Source organism: Mastigoproctus giganteus, chromosome 3, assembly GCF_048544385.1.
Source record: "Mastigoproctus giganteus isolate SK-2022 chromosome 3, ASM4854438v1, whole genome shotgun sequence".
Lineage (NCBI taxonomy): Eukaryota > Metazoa > Arthropoda > Arachnida > Uropygi > Thelyphonidae > Mastigoproctus > Mastigoproctus giganteus.
In genome coordinates this window covers 2,914,633-2,930,666 of record NC_143577.1, presented here as the reverse complement: position 1 = coordinate 2,930,666, position 16,034 = coordinate 2,914,633, and the positions used below count along the sequence as shown (strand labels likewise).

The window sequence follows — 16,034 nt, the reverse complement described above, 5'->3', positions numbered from 1 at the left end:
AATCAGATTGGTCCACTTGATATTGATGGGTTAACTGTTGATGATCCTGCTCAGGTAGCTAACAAACTAAATGAATATTTTGCATCGACATTCACACATGAGGAGTTATTCAGCGAAGGGAATGCCAGAGGTGTATTCAACTCTAGCAATAAGCTACAGAATCTTGAAATAACTGGGAGTAAAGTGGAGGAGAAACTGTTGAAGATAAACACAAGAAAGGCACCCGGGTGGATGGGATCTATCCAGTTATATTAAAGGAGGCAGCAAAGGAAGTAAGCAAACCCTTAGCCATAATTATGAGAGCTTCCTTGGACTCAGGGGAGGTACCCATAGTCTGGAAATGTGCAAATGTGACCCCAATTCACAAAGGAGGTTCAAAGGCTGACACAAGTAATTATAGACCTGTGAGCTTAACTTCTGTTCCCGGAAAATTAATGGAGGCACTGGTTAAAGAAGCACTGCAGGATCATTTAGACAAGACTTCAGTTATAGCTCGGACACAGCATGGCTTTGTTAAGGGGAAGTCTTGCCTGGCCAGTTTGATTGGATACTATGATGCAGTCACAAAAGAACTGGATGCAGGGAATAGCTTTGATATTATATACTTGGATCTTAGAAAGGCTTTTGATACTGTTGCACATGGAAGACTGCTACACAAATTGGAGCAGTGTGACATTGGAGGCAAATTGCTGCTATGGATAAAGGGGTGGTTGAGGGGGAGAAGACAGAGAGTGGTAATCAACGGACACTGCTCATCGTATACTAATGTTATTAGTGGAGTCCCTCAGGGCTCAGTGTTGGGTCCATTATTGTTTTCTGTATTTATAAATGATATTGATGATGGTATATCAAGCTTAATGTCCAAGTTTGCAGACGATACAAAGGTTGGCAGGGTTGTCAAGGACACTACTGACACTATGCTGCTGCAACAGGATCTGGAAAGGTTGAGCAGATGGGCTGAGAGGTGACAAATGAAGTTTAACATTGACAAATGTAAAGTACTACACATGGGAAACAGCAACCCCAGAGCAACATATCAACTCTGTGGTACTACACTGATAGTGGTAGAGAATGAAAGGGACTTCGGGGTGATTGTGCAGGCAGATATGAAGTTCTCTGAGCAGTGCAGATGGGCTGCAAGAGTAGCTCATGGAGTATTGTCAATGATATACAGGAATTTTTCCAGCAGGGATAAGGAGGTGATTATTCCCTTGTATAAGGCAATAGTCAGGCCACACCTAGAGTACTGTATACAGGTCTGGAGGCCTCATTTCAAGAAGGATATAGAGCTGCTGGAATGAGTACAGAGAAAGGCAACAAGATTAGTGAATGGAACAAAGGGGTGCTCTTACGAAGAAAGGCTTAAGTTTTGCAAATTACATTATCTGGAGACTAGGCATCAGCGAGGTGATCTGATAGAGGTGTATAAAGCCTTGAATGGTTTGAGCATGCTCAATGCTGATGTGATTCTTCCTCTAGCTCAGATTAATCACCTGAGAGGGCATAAATTCAAATTGAGGAAAGACAGATGTAAGATAGACGTGCGGAAATTTGCCTTTAGTCAGCGGGTGGTTGGTTGGTGGAACAGACTTCCATCCCTTGTAGTGGAGGTTGATAGCCTAAATAAGTTTAAGGCTCAGCTGGACAGGTATTTTGAAAGAACAGAGGGGTGAAGTGGGTTTTTTTTTTTTTTTTTTTTTTTTTTGGCTGATGCTGCATAAGCTTGCTTTCTTGCATCAAATGCCTCTACTAATGCTAATGCTAATGCTAAACTTTCACAACATTGGATGCCGACCGGGCTAGCCGAGTGGGTAAAGTACCTGCTCGGCAACCCAAAGGTCGTGGATTCGATTCCCGCCTCGGGCTTGGATCAAAGTACTGCAAAAACCTTGGGAGGTGCAATATGGCCACAGAAGCCGATGCGCCAACAACTACCAAATCAATCCATCAATCACCCTCACTGGTGCCTAGTCTCCAGAAACTGTAATTTGCAAAACGTAAGCCTTTCTTCGTAAGAGCACCCCTTTGTTCCATTCATTAATCTTGTTGCCCTTCTCTGTATTCGTTCCAGCAGCTCTACATTCTTCTTGAAAAACGCCTCCAGGCCTGTATACAGTACTCTAGGTGTGGCCTGATCATTGCCTTATACAAGGGAATAATCACCTCCTTATCCCTGCTAGAAAAATTCCTATATATCATTGACAATACACCTTGAGCTACTCTTGGAGCCCATCTGCATTAATCAGAGAACTTCATATCTGCCTGTACAACCACCTCCAGGTCCCTTTCATTCTCTACCACTGTCAGTGTAGTACCACCAGAGTTGATACGTTGCTCTGGGTTTGCTGTTTCCCATATGTAGTATTTTACATTTGTCAATGTTAAACTTCATTTGCCACCTCTCAGCCCATCTGCTCAACCTTTCCAGATCCTGTTGCAGCAGCATAGTGTCAGTAGTGTCCTTGTCAACCCTGCCAACCTTCGTATCGACTGCAAACTTGGACATTAAGCTTGATGTACATGATCAATGTCATTTATAAATACAGAAAACAATAATGCACCCAATACTGAACCCTGAGGGACTCCACTGATAACATTAGTCCACGATGAGCAGTGTCCATTGATTACCACTTTCTGTCTTCTCCCCCTCAACCATCCCTATATCCATAGCAGCAATTTGCCTCCAATTCCACGCTGCTCCAATTTGTGCAGCAGTCTTCCATGTGCAGCAGTATCAAAAGCCTTTCTAAGATCGAAGTATATAATATCAAAGTTATTCCCTGCATCCAGTTCTTTTGTGACTGCATCATAGTATCCAATCAAATTGGTCAGGCAAGACTTACCCTTAACAAAACCATGCTGTGTCCGAGCTATAACTGAAGTCTTGTCTAGATGATCCTGCAGTGCTTCTTTAACCAGTGCCTCCATTAATTTTCTGGGAACAGAAGTTAAACTCACAGGTCTATAATTACTTGTGTCAACCTTTGATCCTCCTTTGTGAATTGGGGTCACATTTGCACATCTCCAGTCTGTGGGTACCTCCCCTGAGTCCAAGGAAGCTCTCATAATTACGGCTAACGGATTGCTTACTTCCTTTGCTGCCTCTTTTAATATAACTGGATAGATCCCATCCACCCCAGGTGCCTTTCTTGTATTTATCTTCAACAATTTTTCCTCCACTTTACACTCAATTAACACAAGATTGTCTAGCTCACTGCCAGTGTTTACTTCATCTATGGCATTCCCCTTCCTAAATAACTCCTCATGTGCGAATGTAGATTCAAAATATTGATTTAGTTTGTTAGCTACCTGAGCAGGATCATGAACAGTTGAACCATCGATATCAAGTGGACCAATCTGATTCATCCCCTTCCTTCTAGAATTTACATAAGTAAAGAACTCCTTGCTGTTTTTCTTTGCATCCCTTGCCAAAATTTCTCGTAATCTGCCTTCGCCTGGCTAACCTCCTTTGTAACTTGGTTACAGATCAACTTATATCTATCATAAGCTTCTGTGTCACATGTTAATTTATATGTATCCCATGCATTTTTCTTCTCTGCTATATGTCTCATTAGATCATCTGACATCCATTTAGGCCTGAACCTTGAACAATATTTCTTAGTTGATATGTAAAGCCTAGTAGCTTCCAAGTTAAGTTCTTTGAATGCTTCCCATTTTGAGTTTGCTGTTGGTAACATCATCAGTTGGTCCCACTGTATAGGATTTAAATACTGTCTCAGACCATCGTAGTCGCCTTTACGAAAGCAATAACCCTTCCCTTTACCCCTAATGGTAGTTACCTCTTTGAGTAAATTTCACTTCAGCACACTGTGATCACTGCCACCTAGTGGTTCATTTACCTGCAGATTCTTAATGCATGAAGAATCACTACTGATAATCAAATCAAGAGTATTGCTCCCTCTAGTTGCCTCCCGAACATGCTGATTTAGAAAACAATCATCCAATAAATCCATAAAAGCCTTGCTAGTGTGTGAGTGACCAACCCACAAATTCCATTCAATATCTGGGAAATTAAAATCTCCTATTATAAGACTCTTTGATTTACTGGCCCACTCTATTTCCCTGTACAGTTTCTTATTATACTCATCAGAGTCATTAAGGCTATAGCACACTCCTACTCTCAATTTTGATCTCCCAATGCTTATGTCAGACGAAACTGACTCGACACTGCCCTGTCCAGCGATGTCGACTGGCTTCACTTCCTTGGATTTTATGTGTTTCTTAACTAATAGCATAACCCCTCCTCCCTTCCTATCCTGTCTATCCTTTCTGTAGACATTGTACTCCCCAAATTCCAGTTCTGCATTCCTTATATCTGTGTGACACCACGTGTCTGCTATCGCAACATTATCCGCCTTTGATGCTTTGAGTAATACCTCAAATTCATCAAATTTATTTACCAAACTCCTAGCACTGATGTACACGCAAGTATACATGCACCTGTTCTTTTTCTTAGCTACCCTAACACAACCCATGTGTTTACTTGTACCCCAATGACTTCCAACAGTCTGAAATATCCTGCATGTTATCTTCCAAGCTGCTACTCATTCCAACAGAAGCAGTGCAAGAATTGTTTCACCTCTGCCAGTGGCTACTATTAATCTATTAGTCCTTGTATCCCCCCAATCTAGCAGTTTTCCGACCCACCTAACACTGCCTCGATAGCATCAACAAACATTCTTGCACCCTTTCTATTTAAGTGTATCCTGCCCCTGTAGAAGCAGTCTCTCCTGCTAACAAGTACAGACCAGGCTGAAAAAAATTCTACCCCTTGAGCCTTGCACAAGGGGTAGAATTTTTGGGGGATAATCAACTTATCACTACTATCGAAATTCCTGTATATCATTAACAAGACCCCATGACCTGCTCTGGTAGCCAGTATACACTGCTCAAAAAACTTCATATCCCGCATCACAATTATCCCTAGATCTTTTTCATTCTCTACCTCCCTGAGTGTAGTACCACACAGTTGGTACATTTCTACGGGGGTTACTTCTACCCATATGCAGTACTTTGCATTTGTGAATGTTAAATTTCAGTTGCCACTTCTCAATCTATCTATCCAACTTTTCTGGATCCTTTTGCAGTTGCATACTATCATTACTGTCATTAACAACCCTGCCAACCTTTGTATCATCTGACATCAAGCTTGATATATCTTCATCAATATCATTGATAAATATACAAAAGGACAATGGGCCCAACATCGAACCCTTAGGGACACTACTAATAACATTAGTTGACGTAGAGCAGTATCCATTGATTACCACTCTCTGTCTTCTCCCACTCAACCATCCTTTTATCCATTGTAGCAACTTGCCCTTAATGCCATAACGCTCCAATTTGCAGTATTTCTCCATGTGCAACAGTATCAAAAGTTTTCCTGAAATCAAAGTATATGATATCAAAATTAATTTTTGCATCCAGTTCCTGTGTGACCATGCCATAGTATCCAATCAAATTGGTAAGACAAATATATAATTTTGTATAATGATACAAAAGTCTTCTCCTTAACAAACCCATGCTGTATCTGAATTATTACTGCTGTCTTGTCTAGATGATCCTGCAATGCTTCTTTAACCAGTGACTCCATTATTTTCCCTGGAACAGAAGTCAAACTAACAGGTCTGTAATTATTCAAGTCATCCTTTGATCCCCTTTTGTGAATTGGAGATACATTTGCACACATCTAGCCCGTGGGACCTTCCCCTGAGTCCAAGGTTGCTCTCATAATTATGGCTAAGGGTTTGGTTACTTACTTTGCCATCTCCTTTAATATAACTGGATAGATCCACCCTAGGCACCTTTGTTATGTTTAACTTCAACAATTTCTCCTCCACTTTGCTCTGAATTATTAAAAATCATTAAGCTCCCTGTTAGAGTTTAATAAGTTTCTGTCCTCCACTTCCCTACAGAATTACTCATGTGTGAATGTAGATGCAAAATAATTGTTCAGTTTATCAGCTGTCTGAGCAAAATCAACAGTCGAACCATCGATATCAAGTGGACAAACCTGATTGATCCCCTTCCTTCTTGAGTTTGTATAAGTAAAGTCTTTGCTGTTTTTCTTTGCATCCTTTGCTAAATATTTCTTTTAATCTGCCTTTGCTTGTCTAACCTCCTTTGTGACTTGATTACAGACTAACTTATGCATACCATAGGCTTCTGTGTTGCCTGATTATATGCATCCCATGCATTTTTCTTCTCTGCCATGAGTCACATTAGTTCGTCTGGCATCCATTTAGGCCTAAACCTTGAACAGTATTTCTTAGTTGGTTTGAAAAGCCTAGTAGCTTCCAAGATTAATTCCTTGAGTGTTTCCCATTTAGAATTTTCTCTTGGTAACATCAGAAACACAGCAATCAGAAGGTACTGATTACCTTCTGATTGCTGTGTTTCTGAACTAATTCTTCTTCAGATACTATTCATTATCATTGATATTTCATCACTGTCTTGAAATTTATTAATAGTTTCATAGCAAGGTTGCTGTTGATAAATATTCATTGAGCTGTTCATCATTGAAGCTGGTTCTGCCATGTTTTCAGCCATTCAGTTTTTGACATTTGCATATGATTGGTGCCAAGCAGTAGTTTCCAAGCGATTTCTAGTACAATTTTTGGTGTTTCTCTAGGGATGAGTACTAACTTTTTTCATAAATTCTGCTTCGTTTACAATGTTACTGCTGACTTCTCACAGCGTTGACTACCTCCCTCATTAGCAATGTCACTGCTATAGCTGCTAGCAATATTACTGCTAACCCCCACTTACAACTTACTGCTCTCCTATGCTCCTGATCACTTGGACACTGGTTGGTACCACTCCTGCCTCCATATGGTGTTGCCGGTAACCTGGAAGAAGTTCCTCTCCCAGGGTTAAAAAGAAGCAATCATGGGTTTAAATGTCTGATGAAAATGACTCTTCTTCTTCTTCTTTAATGTTGCCAAATGGCGTTTGCGACTTCGTTTTGATATTGTTCTCTGTCTAGCGCTGCATGTTGAATTTGTGCTGTTGTCATGTGAAGCCAGGTGTTGATGTTATCTAGCCATGCCATTTTCGGTCTGCCTGGGCGTTTCTTGCCTTCTATCTTTCCCTCCAGGATGAGTGGTAGTAGGTGATATTTTTGTTGGTTCCTAGCTATGTGACCTAGGTATTTGCATTTCCTGCTGATGATGGTTTTGAGCAGGTCCCGTTCCGTGTGCATGTCCTGCAGGACCTGTGCGTTGGTTATCTAAAATTAAAATGACTCTAACCAACCTAAAAGCATTTGAAGGGAAGCAAAGTGCAACATGCCAAACTTTCTGGTGATACACTCTCTATCCACCCAGACTGTGGGCAAGTTATCACCATGCTTATCCAAAGATATCTGGAATCCATTGCTGGATCACCAAAAATGTTGAAATGACTTCAATCCAGAGACCTCCTGATTCACTGAAAGCTATTATCACAGAGTGGGACCTACTTACACTATCTGAAGAAGAATTAGTTCAGGAATGCAGCAATCAAAGAATAATCAGTACCAAATGAATGACTAAAAAAGATGAAAATCTCATTCCATCTTGATCCATCATTTTAATTTCAGCACTCCAGATTTGCCATCCTCAGTAAAAGTTGGCTATTTAAACTGCTGAATTTGGCTTTACATCCTGAATACCATTGTTTTAAATGCCAGAAATATGACCATTCCCAGCAGGCATGTAGGGGTGATGCCATTTTTCCTCTTTGTGGTTCCAAGGGGCATACACAAGCAGATTGTTTAACCTCAACTGCAAAGGAAGCCACCCATAGAAAACAGGAAAGAAAATTCAATAATACAAAACAGAACATAAAGTCACATACCCTAAGGCATGCAGACAAATTATGTTGACTATGCCCAATTGCTCTTATGCATCTTGAGGCTATCATTCAACAGCAGCTCAAACAGCTGTATCAATACCCCCCCCCAGCACCCCTCTAGCTAAATGGATTAAAGCTATGCTACCAGACTCTGGGAAAGACACATTTTAAACTAAAACCAGCGAAGCAACCTACACTCCAATTAGCATCCCAACTGATATTCCAATGGTCTCACAAGACACAAAAGTATCGAACATTACTAAAATACAGGGAGAAAACCGAATCACCCACCAACAGTTTGGAAGTGGATGTACATTCAGATTATGAGGCACCCCATACTAGAACTTCATGCAAATGACACTATGGATATGGGATGCCCCATCTTCCCTAAATAAGACCAGAAAAAATGCTCCTCATACAAAAAACAGTCAGATGAATCATCTTCAGCTAAAACTAAATAATGCATAACATTTTACAATGGAGCTACATAGGACTAAGCAGTCATTATGATGACTTAAAGGATTTACTTGCTCAATTGAATCCCATAGGTGTGCCTACAGAAAAAAGACATTCTGTAGGCATACACCTGTTGCCTATCACCTTGCAGTTGTCACCACAAGTCTTGCCAAAATTTTCAAATTATATCATGTACCGTAGAGGTGGGAGTTCCAAGTGCAGGAGGCAGAGTCTCCTGCACTTTGAGGAATAACTGTTCTTATTAATTCTAACATTTTGTTGAGGTCCATCCAATTATGAACTACCCTAGAATCTGTGGCAGCTCATATTGCAGTTGGTACTTAAATTGCAAATTTTTGCCATTTAAGTACCAGACTGGGTTTTGAAATATAAGGTTGAATTTTACACTTTAAATATCCAGCTTTAACAGTTGATAGAATTGGTGTTTTAAATGTAAGAATGACTATCCAAGTATTCACTCTTTCTTAATGACTATCCTTTTAGAATTTATTTGTTTATTTTATCACTTAGTTCCTGAATGATCTCTTCCTTTTACCAAGAATGCTAGTTGTTTTTAGCAACTATATTTTTATCTATTTCATTATCATGAAATATAAGCAGGTTTTCAGTTCCTCTTCTTTTTTCTGCCTTTTTGCCTTAGATGCATTTATGTCATCTGTTTGAGGATCTGGATCATGAGATCCATAAGTAATATGTCTATTTATGTCCAAGAGAGTGATTTTCTTCTCCTAGGTTACCGGCCCTACCACATGTAGGCAGGAGTGGTGCCATCAGTGACAAAGTGGTTGAGAAAGTTAGTTGAGTTAGTACAGTTTATATAAATATATATACAAGGAAAGAAAAGTGAATTTCCTTTCTGGATTCCTACTTGGAACCTTTTAAAAGAATCACTTGAGAAAAAACAGGAAGAAAAGATAGTGGAAAATAAATATAATGAATCTGCTGAGAAAGAGCACTCTTACTCTATATATCGCACAAAAGATCACTTGGGCACTACTGTTTGGCACTCGGGGGTCAGGCAATGAGGTGTCTCCATAATAAGATATTCATACTTACCTCACTCATTCCTTTTGCATCTAGAAGCTCTCATCATAATTCTCACAATCTTTACAATATATATTTCCACTCTTATATGTTTTCTTCCAACTAACTCACACACCACACAGAATCTAAGAATCTAATCCTCTAAATCTGAGAAAGCTTTTGTCACATTCAGGATGCTTTTGATAATAAGCACGACCCCACTACCCTTTTTATTTTCCCCAAACTTCTTCAAACATACCATAGTGAAATTTACCATTCCCTGTTTCCAGTATTGTTGTAACCAGAGTTCGAATTTACTTATCTTATTGATGACAATCCTGAAATTACTGTATACACAGTTAAGATTAAGTGTTCTTACATAATTTACTATCCTGACACATTCCTTAAAATTCTTTATGCTTGTTTCCCCTAGCATTAGCTTTCTGCTCATCAGAATATCAATTGTTGCAACAACAACAAACAAGAATTCTTGAGATGCATGCAAATGCTACTTTGACCTATATCATCAGATAAATGTTATATTCCTCTGCCTCCCCTCCAACTAGCAGTACCCCCAAACTTTTAAGGTATCCTCAATGATACTGGCAAAAGCCTTGCAATACATTTGTTCAAATGTACCCTATCTCTATAAAATGGATTTCTTTTACCTACAAGTATGGATTGTGCTGATAAAAGTGTGTGTGTGTGTGTGTGTGTGTGTGTGTGTGTGTGTGTGTGTGTGTGTGTGTGTGTGTGTGTGTGTGTGTGTGTGTGTGTGTGTGTGTGTGTGTGTGTGTGTGTGTACTTAATTTCATTAGTCTCCACATGAATAATTAATCACAATTTTTATTTATATTTTTGTAATCAAAATTCCAGATGGGTGTGTCTGAAGATGGTGCAAGAGTTGGAGCAATCAAATTTAGTTCTAAAGCAAGCATAGAATTTTATCCAGTTGAATACAGCACTACTGAAGAAGTATTAGATGCTTTAGATAGAATTGAATTTTCAGGTAATGAAAAGTGTGGTTTTTGTAATATTGATTTATTTGTTTGTTTGTTAACTTATTTGTAGCACAGACTCATGTAAAGTTAATGCAATGATGCATTTGTTTGTTTTGGAGAAAGAATATAGAAAAAGGAAAAATATAGAAATAGGAAAGGAATCAAAAAATATTAAATTCCTATGTTTTCTTTATATGAATGATATTTTTGATTTCTAATAGGTAGCCAGATATGATGTTGTAGAAGCCATTGCATTGGATATAGGTGTAGTATGTTGGCATATTGGTTTATTGAGGATACCTTAAAGGTTCAGGGAAACTGCTAGTTAGGGGGGATGTGGGTAATACTGACACGCGTTTATCTGATAATATTGGTCAAAGTAACTCTTGCACATACCTTAAGAGTTCTTATCTGTTACCCCCAACTGGACGTATTATCTAGATGTTTTGGGGGCAGAAATGTTTCACGTGAGCCGCTAATATCAGGGAAGAGAGCCTAAAAAACTTCAAGGGTTGTTAAATATACAAGAACAGTAAATCTTAATTGTTTATACAGTAACGTTAGAAGTGTCGTCAATAAAATGAGCGAATTCGGACTGCTGGTTAAAACAAGTAACGCGGACATAATAGGGCTTACGGAAACGTGGTGTCACCCGGAGATAAGGGATGATGAGTTTAAATATGGCTTGTATAATGTATTTAGAAAGGATAGGGTAGATAGAAGGGGTGGTGGGGTAATGCTTCTTGTCAGAAGCAGCCTGAGTGCGATGATGGCTTTCCCGGATTCAGACGTTTTACATGCTAGTATAGAGTCTGTATGGTGTGAGATAGTTGGAAACAAAGGTATAATGTGAGTAGGAGTAATCTACAGACCAGGTGATTGTGAAGATTATGACAAAAGCCTCTACATGCAAATGGAATGGGCAAGTAAGCGTCAATGCCTTATTATGGGTGATTTCAATTTGCCTCTAATTGATTGGAGTAAATGGGAACAAAAGTCGACATGGGGAACAAAATTTTTAAATCAACTAGATGACTGTTATTTGTATCATATTGTCAGGGAAAGTACTAGAGAAAAGAATATCCTAGACCTCATCATCACACATGAATCAGATGACATAACAGGGCTGACAGTAGAGGAACCAGTAGCAGGAAGTGATCACGGAGTTCTACGGTGGATGATGACGAGAGAGGTAGCAGAAGTAAAAGGCAAAGGAATGGGTTTTAATTTTGGAAAAGGAAATTACAATGCCTTAAGGTACTACATGGCCTCTATTAACTGGGTAGATATCGTGCAGAAAATGAATACATTTGAACTGTGGTACGCTTTTAAAACATTAATCACAGATGCCTTGAATGCGCATTTACTATTAAACAAATACTCCACGAGGAGGCTTCCAAGTTGGATGAATAGTGAAGTTGCCACATCACTTGAGCAGAAAAAGGTGGCATGGAAAGGTTACAGAGCAATAAAAAGTACTGAAGCCTATAACAGCTACAAGGTGATGTGTAATAGAGCCACAGAAAAGTTCAACAGGCAAAGGCAGTTTACGAGATATCACTAGCAAACAGAGCAAAGAGGGGGGGGATAAAGAATTCTTCACATATATAAATGCCAAGAAGAGCAGGACAAACCAGATCAGACCTTTATGTAAGGGAAAGGGGATAGTATTAAATACACCAGCTGCTGTTGCAGATGAACTCAACAGTTATTTTGCATCGATATTTACAAATGAAAAGCCTTTTGTGACAATGGGAAATTGTGGGAGCGAAGTTAAAAAATATGTAATTAATGATATTGAAATTTTGCAAGATTATTTAATGAAAAAACTTTCGAGCCTACAGATCAGTAAGGCTCCTGGAGTTGATGGAATATACCCTATAATCTTAAGGGAGGCGGCAACAAGTGCATTGAACCATTGAGGCTAATTATGCGAACATCACTAGACTCTGGGGACATTCCCTTGGATTGGAAAAGTGCAAATGTATCTCCCATACATAAGGGTGGCTCTAAAAGCGAAGTTGGAAATTATTAACCTGTCAGTCTGACTTCAGTAGTATGGAAAATCATGGAGGCAATGATCAGGGGTGGAATTCAGGATCATTTGGATCGAATTGAAATTCTCAAGCATACTCAGCATGTTTTGTAAAGGGAAAATCATGTTTAACAAATCTGGTTTGCTATTTCGAAAGGTTCACTCACGAACTGGATTTAGGGAATAATTTCGACATTGTTTATTTACATTTCAGCAAAGCTTTTGACTCAGTCCCACATGAGTGGTTGCTTTATAAGCTGGAACAGGTTGGAATCACTGGGAAAATCCTTAGATGGATAGAAGGATGGCTTCAGGGCAGGAGGCAGAGGGTTGTGATAAATGGCTATTCCTCAGATTGGGTTGATGTAAGAAGTGGGGTTCCCCAAGGATCAGTATAAGATTAACACCACTGTTGTTTTTAATTTTCATAAACGACATCGATGAAGGGATAGAGGGCATGATGTCTAAATTTGCAGATGATGTTAAAATTGGTAGAGTAGTTAATGATCACTGTCAAGCTGAGCTTCTTCAGAGAGACCTAGATAGACTTCAGAAATGGTCAGAAAAATGGCAGCTGTGCTTTAATCCAACAAAGTGTAAGGTATTACACCGGAGAAACAGTAATCCCAAAATAACTTACTCACTTGGTGGAGTTCAACTAAACCCAGTACTAGAGGAAAGGGACTTGGGTGTTGTGATACTGTCAGACATGAAATTCTCTGAGCATTGTTAACAGGTTGCAAGGAAGGCCCATGGTGTCCTATCGATGATCTATCGAACTTTTGCAAGTAGAGATAGGGATGTGATAATCCCATTCATCATCATCATCAGCCATTTTCAATACACTGCAGGATGAAGGCCTCTCCAGCAACTTTCCAGTTCCTTCTGTTTTGAGCACTGGCCATCCATTTACTACTCAAAAACTCATGAATTTCATCTATCCATCTCCGCCTTTGTCTTCCAGGTTTTCTTCTAGCCCCTCTTGGGTACCATTCTGTTATTTTCTTAGTCCATCTGTCATCATGTCTTCGAGCTATGTGTCCTGCCCAAGACCATTTTAGTTCTTTAGTTTTGATAAGAATGTCCTTTACTTGAGTTTGCTGCCTAATCCACGTGTTTCTCTTCTTATCTAACAGTCTGATTCCCAATATAATTCGTTCCATTCTTCGCTGTGTAGTTCTTAGCTTCTCTTCCATTCTTTTGGTGAGTGCCCAAGTTTCACTTCCATAAGTCATGGTGGGGAGTATACATTGATTCATTATTTTACGTTTCAGACAAACTGGGATATTGCTCTTCAGTATGTGGCTATATTTCCTGAATGCTATCCATCCAAAATTTATTCTTCTCTTGACTTCCAGCCATTTATCATTATTACAGCTAATAACTTGTCCCAGATAAGTATATGACTCCACCTTTTCAATTACTGCTCCTTCAATCATTATTTCCCTTTCCGTGGCATACTTGTTCATCATTACTTTTGTTTTATCCATATTCATCTTTAGTCCAAAATCCTTACTAACTGTGCATAACTGATTAAGATTTTCCCTCTAATTCTTTGGGATCGTGGCTTATGACCACAATGTCATCTGCAAATCGTAAATGGTTTAGGTACTCTCCGTTCACATTGACTCCTTTCTGCGACCAGTCTAATCTTCTGAAAGCTTCCTCAAGGGAAGCAGTAAACAGCTTCGGAGATATTGTGTCTCCTTGTCGAACTCCTTTCTCGATTTTAAATTTGCTACTGTCTTTGTCTAGTCTAATAAAGGATGTAGCACTCTCATATATTTTCTTCAAAATCTTAATATATGGAGTATCTATGCCTTGTCTTTCCAGTGCCCGAAACATTGCCTTATGCTGTATGGAGTCAAATGCCTTTTCATAATCCACAAATGCCAGGCATAATGGTGTTTTATATTCATTTTCTTTCTCCATTAGCTGTGATATTACGTGAAGGTGATCCATAGTTGAGAATCCTGTCCTAAAGCCAGCTTGCTCTTTCGGTTGATTCTCATCAAGTATTCTTTCTAATCTGTTAGTAATGACCCTTGTGAACAACTTGTAGATATGGGATAACAAGCTAATTGGTCTATAATTTCCAATTTCTGATTTATCTCCTTTCTTATGCAGCAAAACTATGATTGCATTATTCCACTGCTTAGGCATCACACCTTTTCTAATGCACTTTGTGAAGAGCCTTGCCAGTTTTTGTGTTATGTCTCTTCCTCCCAATTTTAATAACTCTACAGTAACTTCATCTTCCCCCGGGGCTTTCCGATTCTTCATTTTCTTCAATGCATGTTCTACCTCATCAGGAAGAATATCGGGTATGTCGTATGTGTTGCTACTTTGCAATCCATGTTCCCCACTGCTGGTATCATTCCCTCGCTCCTTGTATAATTCTCTATAGTAGTCTTCTGCTATTTGAATTATGCCTTCTCTGCTGTTTATAAGTACACCATCGCTATTCTTCAGTTTCAGTATTATTTGTCTTTCTGTATTACTGCTCATGGCTGCTGATTTAAATCCTTTGTTTTCCCTTAATGCTTGTTCTACTTTTCTTGTGTTAAATCTTCTTATGTCCTCTCTGAGTCTCTTTCTAATGGCTTTGCATAACTCAGTATACTCAATTTTCTCCCTGTCAGTGTTTTCCTTGCTCTTCATTTGTCGTCTTTGGTTCATCATGACAAGTGTTTCTTGACTAATTTTTTCTTCTTTGGATTTTTTATATAATCCCATTATATAAGGCTTATGTTAGATCACACTTGGAATACTGTGTTCAAGTATGGAGACTGCACCTAAAGAAAGACATCGAGCTTCTTGAAAGGGTGCAAAGATGGGTAACTCGCCTGGTGAGATCGGCGAAAGGGCGTCCTTATGAAGAAAGACTTCGAATATGTGGGTTGAAGAGTTTGGACGCCTTAGAGGAGATTTGATTGAGGTGTTTAAGGCTCTGAGAGGCATCAGTAAAATGAATGAGGACGAAATATTCAAGATTATAAAGATGCTAGAACTAGGGGACATAAATTCAAGTAACGGGGGGAAATGTTTAGATTGGACTGCAGGAAGTTTTATTTTAGCCAGCGAGTTATAATTACTGGAATAAGTTGCCTTCATGGGTGGTAGAAGCCGAGAGTTTGGGGAAATTCAAAGGTCATCTGGATAGTACTTTTGGGTAAGGGAAGCGCATAGGATGATAGGTTTAATTTCCTTTTTTTTTTATTAATTATTATTATTTATTTTTTGTATTTTTTGTTTTTATCATTGTTTGGTTCGGATTTTTTTTTTTTTTTTTTTTTTGGCTGGTGCAGCATAAGCCATAGGCTTTCTTGCACCATGCGGCCATTACTAATACTATTACTAATATTGGTATCTGTGATGCGTATGTCATGCTCTTTTTTTCTGGATATTTCCATTAGTACTGTTTTTCAGAACTGGTATCTAAATTTCTTCTCTTTCTTCCAAACCAGCTTAAATTCTTGGATCAGCTAGTCTTCAAACTCATAATTTTTCTTGATGATGAGTTCAGAGCTGAAATGTATAATTTTCCTTCTTCTCAACCCTCAAATTATATGATGTACTGAATTACTTAGGTTCTAATAACCTTTTTTTTGTTTGCGGTTATGAAAAAATCAATATGAAAGTAT

The 16,034-nt window shown here is 38.9% G+C and overlaps 1 protein-coding gene across 1 annotated transcript in view; it reads left to right on the top strand.

The window, feature by feature from the left end:
* The window catches only part of LOC150087615 (complement factor B-like), a 286,583-nt gene that overhangs the window by 126,488 nt on the left and 144,061 nt on the right, over positions 1–16,034 (top strand). The window contains exon 10 of the mRNA XM_090369826.1: positions 10,231–10,363. Within this exon, the coding sequence (XP_090225952.1) occupies positions 10,231–10,363 (133 nt within the window). The remainder of the gene's footprint in view (positions 1–10,230; positions 10,364–16,034) is intronic.